At 49.1% G+C, this 12160-nt stretch overlaps 1 protein-coding gene and 1 long non-coding RNA gene across 2 annotated transcripts in view; one reads left to right on the top strand and one right to left on the bottom strand.

Moving 5' to 3' along the window:
- Positions 1 to 12160, bottom strand: part of LOC118216554 — a 42845-nt gene that overhangs the window by 18231 nt on the left and 12454 nt on the right. The gene's annotated exons all lie outside the window — the stretch shown is intronic.
- Positions 639 to 11116, top strand: dgke (diacylglycerol kinase, epsilon). The gene is made up of 11 exons (XM_035397825.1): positions 639 to 1632; positions 3545 to 3704; positions 5517 to 5636; positions 6872 to 7015; positions 7603 to 7760; positions 8053 to 8104; positions 8276 to 8389; positions 8864 to 8935; positions 9086 to 9213; positions 9745 to 9856; positions 10565 to 11116. Exons 1-11 carry the CDS (start codon positions 1181 to 1183, stop codon positions 10772 to 10774), a joined length of 1722 nt encoding a protein of 573 aa, XP_035253716.1. The 5' UTR covers positions 639 to 1180; the 3' UTR covers positions 10775 to 11116.

Raw genomic sequence — 12160 nt, forward strand, 5'->3', positions numbered from 1 at the left:
CCACCAACCTCTTACGTACTGCGCTCTGTCTTTTGAATTATTTTTTTAAACAAATAAATAAGATTGTAATACGTAAATATCTCCACTGGGTGTCGCCCTTTCCTCACTTTTTGGACTTTTCCCATAGATATGTTCCAAGCCTGGAATGAGTCCGTTATTTAGCATTTAATAGTGTGTCCCCTCACGTTTCATTCATCAAATAGCAACAGATAGAATTTTACAACATATTTTATAATATCCTTATTCATGAGGATCAAACAGGCAAACATTCACACATAACATAAAACTTAAGATAGGTCTCTCTACTGACGGTGTAGGCCTACTTTATTAGTAAAATTGTATAGCACTGGGGATTTGAGAGATTTCGGTCAACTCATTTTGATAGCCTACATTTATACACACAGACATATTCACATGTAGTCTACAGGCTAGTTAGCTGAAGAGTATTCCGCGTTAAATATGTGTGCACGATGCAGCCAACGGAAATACAGACAACATATTAGCAGCTTGAGTCAATTTAACGTTTTTCAGTGTTGCCCCTGGCGACTGCATACATTCAGAATTCTCAGAACAGCAGTAATGCCGGCCCAGGTTTACAGGCTCGCGCTCATAGCTCGTTCTCTTTTGACATCCGGAGCACTGCTTGCATGAAGCGCCGCTGCAGGAAAGGAAAACCAATACGTCACGATTTCCGTTTCCGTCTATTGGTCTGTTAACTCAGTGCATTAGTGTGTTCGCCTAGGCGTGAGCAGTGCAGGGTTCGCCGTCATCCATCGATGAGATGGGCTTCTGTCGATTGTCTATTGAGATTATGGCAGATTATTTTTGTCTGTGGTCTTTTTCAAGAACGTGTAGTTATCGTGTTAAACATGCGGCGAATTTAATATGCGCAGTAGTCGACACAAGAGAGGCAGCTCGGCGAAGGCTATATTGAAATGCTTTTGACTCAACACCTTGGTTTTCTGCAGTGACAATCGCGAAAAACAACATCCGTTTTATGGATTTTTCACTGTCCGTAGAACTACATATTTAGTGACATAAGAGTCATGCGGAAAGGAGATAGTGTGACGGTAACATCAGTCTCCGAAGAAGCTCGGAGAGGGCGTGCACGTTTTGAAATATAGTCTATTGTATGCATTAGCCTGTCACCACACTGTCTGTCTGAAGCACTTTGAGGTAGATGGAAGCGGACGAAGTAAACGGCGAGTCCGCCGTGGACTCCCGAGATGAATGGACACTCCTGGCCTGGACCGCTTTGGCCGTAGCGGTACCCGTGATTATCACGCTGTGGTGCAGCGTGCAGCGCTCCAAACGGAAAATGCTCATAAAGGACATCTTTCGCAGAAGCAAGCACGGGTGGCACTACACCGACCTTTTCAACAAGCCCACCTACTGCTGCGTCTGCTCGCAGCACATTATACAGGGCGCTTTCTGCGACTGCTGCGGGGTGTGTGCCGACGAGCAGTGCCTGCGCCGGGCCGACCGCAGCCTGCCGTGTAAGGAAATCATGGCTCCGGCCCAGGCGGATGGAAGCCTGGCGCATCGCTGGGCGCGCGGAAACGTTCCACTCTGCAGCTACTGTGCGGTATGCAAACAACAGTGTGGCACTCAGCCCAAGCTGTGCGACTACAGGTAAAAACAAACACACCTGTGTGGACTCTTCCGTTGTTAAGTTGATCCAGTTGACTTGTTATCGTTATCGTTGGTTCACGGCAGCGTTACAGTCCTTTTTAAACTGTCAAGTCTTCTTGTTAGCATAACCGTACCTTAAATTATACTTTAATCTTGCCTCTCCAACCGTCGCACAAGTGCCGTTTCACATTATCTACTTGCTGTTTTGATATCAACCAATAGCCAGCCCGGGATGGTGGGGTTTACAGCTGAGTTGGATTAACGTTAAGTAGGCCTTTTGGATGCCGGCGTTAAATCTCCAGCTGTGATCAGTCGGCGGAGCCAATCGATTCGGAGAAACCGCACATTACAGGTTGTTCCCTCGAATTTTACTAGAAAATCAAACAAAATTAATATGCATTAATTTTACAGAGCGAACAGGAAAACGCTTAATTTCTGTGCGCTTGATTTAATCTTTCATGGCTGTGCTGTGCCGCAAAGGTCTCTGGGAGTATTTTTCTATTCCAGGATATTTGGCGTTGTTTAGGCAATGAGTCTGGCACGCTATAACCTGGAACGCAGACAATGTTATTGACTATATATGACTGCCAAACTAATAAGACTACCAGTGTTTTACCTGTTGCGAGTGTCTGTACATAGCCCTGAGGGCAATAAAGTACACTCCACAGAAAATGTTCACTGGCCCTGCTTTGGCCGAGAGGGTTCTTGTTAACGTCTAGCACGAGAGGAGCTGGTGTAGCGTGTGCGTGGTGTAAATTGTGTTTGTGTGTGTGTGTGTGTGTGTGTTTGTGTGGGATGGCTGTATGATGGAGAGCCAGTTCTTTAGCAGGAGCATGGTGTAAAATGAGCGTGCTTGCGTGTGTGTACGTGTGTGTGTCTGTACGTATAAGATGGTGGTATGATGGTGCAGCTGCTTTTTGACAGGTGTGTGTAAGATGGGTGTGTGCGCTGTTGGACGTTGGTGTAACGGTGCACCAGGGTGTGTGTGTGAGTGATTGACAGCTGTATGAGTGCGTGGGCTCTTTGGCAGGCACATGCGTGTGTGTGTGAGTGAGCAAGTGATTGATTGACAGCTGTACGTCGGCTCTTTGGCAGGTGCGAGTGAGCAAGTGATTGATTGACAGTTGTATGTTGGCTCTCTGGCAGGCAGGTGTATGTCAGTGATTGATTGATTGATTGATTGATTGACAGTTGTATGTTGGCTCTCTGGCAGGCAGGTGTATGTCAGTGATTGATTGATTGATTGATTGATTGACAGTTGTATGTTGGCTCTCTGGCAGGCAGGTGTATGTCAGTGATTGATTGATTGATTGATTGATTGACAGTTGTATGTTGGCTCTCTGGCAGGCAGGTGTATGTCAGTGATTGATTGATTGATTGATTGATTGACAGTTGTATGTTGGCTCTCTGGCAGGCAGGTGTATGTCAGTGATTGATTGATTGATTGATTGATTGACAGTTGTATGTTGGCTCTCTGGCAGGCAGGTATGTCAGTGATTGATTGATTGATTGATTGATTGACTGTTGTATGTTGGCTCTCTGGCAGGCAGGTGTATGTCAGTGATTGATTGATTGATTGATTGATTGACAGTTGTATGTTGGCTCTCTGGCAGGCAGGTGTATGTCAGTGATTTACTGACTGATTGATTGATTGATTGACAGTTGTATGATGGTATGACGGCTCTCTGGCAGGCGCGTGTGAGTGACTGATTGATTGATTGACAGCTGTCTGTCGGCTCTCTGGCAGGTGCGTGTGATTGATTGATTGATTGACAGCTGTCTGTCGGCTCTCCGGCAGGTGCGTGTGATTGATTGATTGATTGATTGATTGATTGACAGCTGTCTGTCGGCTCTCTGGCAGGTGCGTGTGATTGATTGATTGATTGACAGCTGTCTGTCGGCTCTCCGGCAGGTGCGTGTGGTGCCAGATCACCGTGCACGAGGACTGCAGGGCGGGGCTGCAGGACGGCAGCCGCTGTGACCTGGGAGAGTTCCGCAGCCTCATCGTTCCGCCGCATTACCTGCACCGCGTCAACAAGCTGCGCCGCGGCCAGAGCGAGGAGCACAGCAAGGTGAGGGGGTGCTGCGCCCCGAAACTGTGGCCCGTTACTGCGCCCCGAAACTGTGGCCTGTTACTGCGCCCCAATACTGCGCCCTGATACTGCTCCCCGATACTGCGCCCTGTTACTGCTCCCTGACACTTCTCCCCGATACTGTGCCGTTACTGCTCACCGATACTGCGCCCTGTTACTGCTCCCCGATACTGCTACCTGTTACTGCGCCCCGACACTGCTCCCCGATACTGTGCCGTTACTGTTCACCGATACTGCGCCCTGTTACTGCTCCCCGATACTGCGCCCTGTTACTGCTCCCCGATACTGCGCCCTGTTACTGCTCCCCGATACTGCGCCCTGTTACTGCTCCCCGATACTGCGCCGTTACTGCTCCCCGATACTGCGCCCCGATACTGCTACCTGTTACTGCGCCCCAATACTGCTCCCCGATACTGTGCTGTTACTGCTCACCGATACTACGCCCTGTTACTGCTCCCCGATACTGCGCCCTGATACTGCTCCCCGATACTGCACCCTGTTACTGCTCCCCGACACTTCTCCCCGACACTGCTCCCCGATACTGCGCCCTGTTACTGCTCCCCGATACTGCGCCGTTACTGCTCCCCGATACTGCGCCCGATACTGCTACCTGTTACTGCGCCCCAATACTGCTCCCCGATACTGTGCTGTTACTGCTCACCGATACTACGCCCTGTTACTGCTCCCCGATACTGCGCCCTGATACTGCTCCCCGATACTGCACCCTGTTACTGCTCCCCGACACTTCTCCCCGACACTGCTCCCCGATACTGTGCCGTTACTGTTCACCGATACTGCGCCCTGATACTGCTCCCCGATACTGCGCCCTGATACTGCTCCCCGATACTGCGCCCTGTTACTGCTCCCGATACTGCGCCGTTACTGCTCCCCGACACTGCGCCCCGATACTGCTACCTGTTACTGCGCCCCAATACTGCTCCCCGATACTGTGCCCTGTTACTGCTCCCCGATACTGCGCCCTGCTACTGCTCCCCGATACTGCGCCCTGTTACTGCTCCCTGATACTGCACCCCGATACTGCTACCTGATACTGCGCCCCATTACTGCCTACTGCCCCTTCCAATGAGCCCACCCCCTAATGCTACCCCCTGTGCACTAACCTTGCACCACTGCCCAGTACCCCCTTCTAATGAGCCCATCCCCTAATGCTACCCCCTGTGCACTAACCTTGCACCCACCCCTCCCCCTCAAGCACACTGTGTAACTGGACAGACGCATGCATATCGTGAAACGGAATTTCCCTAAAACCAAAACCAAAACTGAAACATGAGAGCTGCTGGTCTGTGCTGGAGGATATGGCAGACCCGGAGGGTATGCTGACGGTTTGTTATTGGCAGTTTTTTTAAACCGGCGCGAAAGTTACATTTTGTAGAAAGGTGACTCTCATCATTGCATAACCACGCTTTTTTACTTTATGAAATATGGGCTGAGAGGTGACTGAGTTTCAGGAAGATCATCTTTATTCAGAGCTGCCTGGATTTTACATAAATTAATTTGTGAATCGAATATCAGCTTCCCTGAAGTCTGTGTTATTGCAGAGGTGGGCATTTTATGTTTGGAAAGGACTGGCATTTACACCGTTTTTTATCCACTTGGACTTAGATTGGGGTTTTGTATATATTTTTTTAAATCTAAAAGGAAGAAAATGACTGTTTAACGTGGCATGGCTGTTGTTCTGTGTGATACGTGTTTGGAGGTGTGTCTTGTGAGTTAAAACCTGCGATGGCAGCGCGTTGTCACGGTGATCATTTTCCCGCTTTTGTTCTGCAGCTGGCGGAAATGTGCGGGAGCGGCTGGACCCCCGTCCTCGTCCTGGCCAACACGCGCAGCGGGAACAACATGGGGGAGGCCCTGCTGAGGGAGTTCCGCACCGTCCTCAACCCGGTCCAGGTCAGTGCCCCCCCCATCCCACCCCCCCCCATAGAGCAGAGGCCCTAACCCTCAGAGAACAGAGGCCCTTACCCTCAGAGAGCAGAGGCCCTTACCCTCAGAGAGCAGAGGCCCTTACCCTCAGAGAGCAGAGGCCCTTACCCCCAGAGATCAGAGGCCCTAACCCTCAGAGAGCAGAGGCCCTGATCCTCAGAGAGCAGAGGCCCTGATCCTCAGAGAGCAGAGGCCCTTACCCTCAGAGAGCAGAGGCCCTGACCCTCATAGAGCAGAGGCCCTGACCCTCAGAGAGCAGAGGCCCTGACCCTCAGAGAGCAGAGGCCCTGATCCTCAGAGAGCAGAGGCCCTTACCCTCAGAGATCAGAGGCCCTTACCCTCAGAGAGCAGAGGCCCTTACCCTCAGGGAGCAGAGGCCCTAACCCTCATAGAGCAGAGGCCCTTATTATCAGAGCAGAGGCCCTTGTCCTGAGAGAACCTCTGAGCTGTTGTTGCTGTCGAGCGTCAGCCATCCCGATTCTTGGCACACGTTTGGTTCCGCTCCTCTCCCCCCCCCCCCCCCCGCTCTGCTTGTGTCAGCTCTGTGGTATTAAGCTCTGTGGTGCTGCTCCATTAAGCTGAGTCACAGCTGCACACAGACCAGTGACTCACGCAGTCTTCAATCTGGAGCAAAGGTTCTTTATTTAGAGCTCCCACACGATGGCGTGAGGTGTTTTGCAGAACGCTCCACTGGAGTGTAAAGAGACGGGGTCGTATCCGTGGTTTCTCACAGTCACAGTGAGTGCCACTGTTTGCCTATGAACCTGAGCTGCAAGCCCACATTACTTAGAACGATCCAGTCGTGAGAAACAGTGTATACTACAGTGAAAAACAGGGATGTGATGTTTTTATACGACAGTAAAAAAAACAGGGATGTGATGTTTCTTAAATCTTCCTGAGGGCTTGATTATGTTACAAGCACACTGTGTGAATTACGCACACACTGTTTGACAGCTGAAGGTAGGAGAGAATGCCAAGCAATAAAGCCAGAGATTACATTAGTCATTTGGCAGATGCTCTTATCCAGAGCAATGAATAGCAGTGAAGAAACATCAGTGTTACTTCCAAAAATACAAAAAGACTAGTAGCCTCAGACATTTAGGGTGTGAAGAGCAGTACTTCCTGATTAATGAGGAAAATTGCACCCTGGGAAACGTAGGTCTGAGTTGAGTTCACACTGAGCTGTGTGTGCTGTGTCCCAGGTGTTTGACCTATCAGAGCTGCCCCCGGCCAAGGCCCTGCAGCTGTGCGTGCTGCTGCCCGCGGGCAGCGTGCGCGTGCTCGTCTGCGGAGGCGACGGCACGGTCGGCTGGGTGCTGGACGCCATCGACGCCATGAAGCTGAAGGTAAGCCACGCCCACAGTGAACACAACACTCCCGGGAGCACACCGCTCGCTCCGCCTTGCTGCTTTCATCCCTGTGTCTCGCCCAGAGTTCCTCGCCCTACTCAGCACGTTACCCATAATGCATCAGGCTCAGCAGGGGAAAGCTGACCCTGTCGCATGCCAGCGGCGCAAACTCCCAGTAACTGCATTTCACACCTAGGCCTAAATTAAATAACGTCATGCGCGCGCTTGTTTGGTAAGTTAACATGGGTGACTGCCTGCCCCCATTAGCCTAACCCCCCCCCCATCACCGTTCTCTTAAGCCCGTGGAGCTGGCAGGTTTTAGATTATTTCTAAAATTAAAAACTAAGCAGCTTACAGCCCTCAGTAGGGGGGGGGGGGTGATGTTGGCACGCTGTGGGGGGGAGGAGGTTGGTACGCAGTTGGGGGGAGGGGGAGGGGGCGTTTAGGTAACCTAGCCCAGGAGTGGCCTATGTTTGGTCTGGAGGATGTTCTGTTTTTCAGTCTTACTCTGTGTGTGTGTGTGTGTGTGTGTGTCTGTGTCTGTGCGTGTGCGTGTGCGTGTGTGTGTGTGTGTGTGTTTGCAGGGCCAGGAGCAGTTCGCCCCACAGGTGACCATCCTGCCGCTGGGAACAGGAAATGACCTGTCGAACACGCTGGGCTGGGGGGCGGGGTACGCCGGGGAGATCCCCGTCGAGCAGGTGCTGCGGAACATCATGGACGCAGAGGTAGTCAAGATGGACAGGTTAGTGACCCTCCACGTCCAATCAGTGAGCAGGGGGGGGAGGGGCTTACGTAAACACTATTGAAGTGGGTGTACTACACTGTGACACCTCCACAGAAGTAGCCCAATGTAGATGCCTGGCTAGGCCCTGTATTACCATTAGTAAGGACAGGGTAGCGCCTCTATCTAATTTCAGAACGGAAGCGATCGGTCCTTTAGAACCGTTTCTATTCAAATCTGGCATTCATGTAAAAAAAAGAGCTGCTGATCGGTTCTCTGCAGTATCAACACAACAAACTATCTCCATTTCCAGGTGGAAAGTGCAGATCGCCTCTAAAGGGTATTACAACTTTCGCAAACCAAAGGTGAGCGACTACAGCGGAGAAAACACCAGTCCCCATGTTCATCATCATAAATAACATTTTAATGAATTTAATATATATCATGATGTACATTAAGTATATGATGCGTAATTCTTGATGGACATGTGAAATGCTCGATTTTTTATTTTTTAACCCCGCACCTTGTGTTCACAGGTCCTGTCCATGAACAACTATTTCTCCGTGGGTCCGGACGCCCTGATGGCGCTGAACTTCCACGCCCACCGCGAGAAAACACCCTCGCTCTTCTCCAGCCGGATCATTAACAAGGTCAATAACGTTACAAACGGGGGCTCGGGCTCAGGGGTTCAGGGGTGCGAAAACAAATAAATCCGGGTTCAGAGAGTAGAAGTCCACCCCGGTATTTTGTTCCAATCACCTGGATTTGCTAGTTTTTTGCACAATTTCTAGTGAATAATTAGCAAAAATCAGCTGGCAGAGTTCATGGGTGGAGGAAACGCACGGCGGGACTTTTACTCTCTGACCCCCTGGACTTTCCCCCTCTGCAAACACTAAAGCCTGAGTGAGCATATATGAGGCATTTCTGCAACAGTATGCGCAGACAAAGAAGGGAGAACGGCCATTAGCTGGTAAAAATGTAAAGCCTTCTGTGGCACAAGCGATCTCTGCAGCCCGGTGTCTGCTGCAGTTTCCCAAACAGCTGATTAATGTCATGACATCACTGCAAACTGCAGATTTCACTGGTTTGGACTGCCACACGTGTTCATTTCTGTTGCGTTCTAGGCTGTGTATTTCTTCTACGGCACCAAAGACTGCTTGGTCCAAGAATGTAAAGACCTGGACAAGAGGATTGAGGTACAGGGCCTATTTGTACTGCACTTTTTCCAATCTGCTCCGCCTCTACCAGAATATAAGTCTCATATAATATGATTATTAATATTAATAATAATAATAATAATAATAATAATAATAAACATAACCATAACCGTGGCGGTTTGTTCACAGCTGGAGCTGGACGGGGAGAGGGTTCCCCTGCCCAGTCTGGAGGGCATCATCGTGTGTAACATACGCTACTGGGGCGGGGGGTGCCGGCTGTGGGACGGCATGGGGGACGAGCCGTGCCCCCCTACCAGGTGGGTGACCCAGAAACAGGCTCCCTTTCTCCAGGTTTCACTTATGAATACAATTCATTTTGACCTTTTATACTGACTTTAAACTTACTGCAGCTGTCCTTAAATAAAAAAATCAGTGGAAAGCGCTTGAATGTCGCATTAGAAATGCTGTAAGAATCCTCTCAACAGAGAAATATCAAGACTGGAACATCTGAAGAAACTTTATGCATAGAAACCAGAGTGGAACTCCACCAATCACTGAGTACAAATCAATCAGCCAGTGGTGATTGGTGGGTACTTTCTAGCTATTCTTCGGAAATCCCTTGTGGTATCTTGGCAGTATAGCCAGAAGGATACCCTAATTATCTTTGCCCTTGTCTGGTTTTTTTTTCCAGTGTGCTTTGATTGGTGGAGGGCTCATCTCTGATTTCTATGCGAAAAAACTGAAATGTAATGCCTATCCCTGTTGGAATATCCCTGACAGAGACCAGGATGTATTCTGCGCTGTGATTGGAGGAGCTGATCAGGTGTTGTGTCTGTGTTCCCTTGCAGGCTGGACGATGGGCTGCTGGAGGTGCTCGGGGTGTTTGGGTCCTTCCACTGCGCACAGATCCAAGTGAAGCTGGCCAACCCCGTGCGCCTGGGCCAGGCCCACACAGTCCGGGTGGGTTTTGTGTGGTTCTGTCTGCGCAACTGCCAATCCCACCGTTACACCACTACAGTTTTTTTTCATTTATTTTTATCCTGAGATTTAATCTAAACCCTGAAGAGTAGGTTTTTTTTGTAATGTTTTTCAGTGTTCTAGAACTCAGTCTGCTTTCAATTACCAGCAGTGATTGTTACATCAGCATTAGAATGCTCAGTTAAGAACATCACATATAATCACATATTTGTGACCTCACACCATGAAGGGTTCCTTTTGCACAGTTATTCGACTCTCAAGCAGCCTAGGCTGAGCCGAGCAGAGCTGGGCTTGGTTAGTACATGTGGTACACAGCACAGCCACCAGGGGGAACCCTAAGAACCCTGTGATATCCAGGGCCCCACTGCAGGGAATAAGGGTACTGCCCTGTAACAAAGGTCCTGTCCTTCCATTGAGACACTAACGGAGGTTCTGACTCACTGCAGTCTCTAAAAGATCCAATAGCAACCAACCCCCCCCCCCAATAACTATCCTGTTCATCATATCAAAAGGTAACTTCAGTTCCACTTAATAGAAGCAATAATAATAATGAGAAGAAGAAGGAGTAATCATAATATGCATTATTATTTCTTAAATGTTTAATTATAGTTCCATAATTGTTCATTATAACACTAGTACCAATCATAATCCTAATGGGCATGTTTGTGCTGTACCGCTCTCTGCCTGCAGATGGTGCTGAAGAGCTCACGCATGCCCATGCAGGTGGACGGGGAGCCGTGGGCCCAGGGACCCTGCACCATCACCATCACCCACAAGACGCAGACGCTGATGCTGTACCACAGCGCGGAGCAGACCGACGACGACGACGACGACTCCAGCAGCTCCGACACCGACGCCGCGCTCAAACAACCAGTGCCAAACAGCAACAGCGCCCCCTAGAGTACCACCCCCAGGCCACTCCCAGTCGTATCCTGCATATAAAGCCAACATTACCTCTACCAAACCACACTCCCGCCCCCTTCCACAAACACTCTGCCCCCTTCCAAATATACTCCGCCCCCTTACTGCTCATAGCCAGACCTGTGTCAAATTGCTATTTTAAAATACTTTCTACTCTTTACATGCCTGTAAAATTTGAAAATGCTTCACCACATCCCTGACAATTTAGTCTTTTAAAGTTGTCAGTAATCTGCAGGAATTTTACTAGAGTCCTAATGGTTCAGTTATTTTTGATTATTCTTTAACTGTGTCTGATAACATTTGTTCGCTTTGGGGGGGGGGGGGGGGGGGGGGGAGGGGAGGAATCTGTTAAAGTGCCATCTGCACTGCACCTGTGAGGCACGTGGTGCCAAGAGGGATGTCTGTTGCCTGTTGCACATCACGGCCAGTAGGGGGCGAACTCAGCCAGCACTGTGGAAATACGGGTCGTGAAACACTGGCCTTGATTCGATCAACAATCCCTAAAATCAATATAAAAAAATAACTGTTAGTTTATTTTTCCGTCGCAGACAGTTTGGCGAGTTAATTTTGATGTTTTGCCAGAATCCTTAGAACCGTTATGAACAGAAACAGCACTTGAACTCAGTTTAAGGAATTGTGAGCATTTGGTCTTTTAAAGGAGAGAGGCCATCAACAATCTGGCTTGGCATGTTTTAAAATATGCATAAAATCCTTCCACCCTAAGGTTAGAATTATGAAATGGAATGTGCGGTCCAGCCCCAAGTCTGCAGTGGGAAGCACACACATGTATGCGTGCTGTAATTAATATGAATTCGTATATTATATGTAACAGTTTTCCACTAGGGGGGTGGGGGGGCTGCTTTGTGAAACTCGTGGAATTATTTTATGCATAACATGCAGTGCATCATATTGCAGCTTATTACGGGACTTCTCCCTTGAACATCTGGACCGAGCGTAACAATCACTGGATTTTCTGCTCTGTAGAAATTAATGCACTTCATCTATACATGTTTTGTATGATGCACATCATGGCAAAATTCGCAAATTGCTGAATGTTACAATATGGCACGCGCACCTACTTGTAGACCCAATAACACTGGATATTAGTCTTTGTTTTGTTTTTTGATACATGTATCTCTTAGTTAATGGTTGGTCGCTGCTCATAGTGTTGTGTTTACCGAATTCCTTTGGCGAATGCACTGGCAAGGTCTTGCATTTCCTTATTTATGGACTAAACATTTCACACAGAAACAGTGTTAATCCCCGGAAGTCTCGTCTTTCGTTCTCGGTTTTCAAGAGAACAGTTTACACGGTCGATCACAGCCAAAATGGTAACGCACAAGACTGTGGACGGACGTAGGAAAT

The sequence above is a fragment of the Anguilla anguilla genome, chromosome 17 (genome assembly GCF_013347855.1).
Source record: "Anguilla anguilla isolate fAngAng1 chromosome 17, fAngAng1.pri, whole genome shotgun sequence".
NCBI classification, from domain to species: domain Eukaryota; kingdom Metazoa; phylum Chordata; class Actinopteri; order Anguilliformes; family Anguillidae; genus Anguilla; species Anguilla anguilla.

Bases quoted from the DNA above. Each gene is read 5' to 3' on its own strand.
- dgke (XM_035397825.1), top strand. From the start codon at position 1,181: ATGGAAGCGGACGAAGTAAACGGCGAGTCCGCCGTGGACTCCCGAGAT. The intron at 1,633-3,544 runs GTAAAAACAAAC...GCTCTCCGGCAG, and splicing joins CCCAAGCTGTGCGACTACAG to GTGCGTGTGGTGCCAGATCA. The intron at 3,705-5,516 runs GTGAGGGGGTGC...TTTGTTCTGCAG, and splicing joins AGAGCGAGGAGCACAGCAAG to CTGGCGGAAATGTGCGGGAG.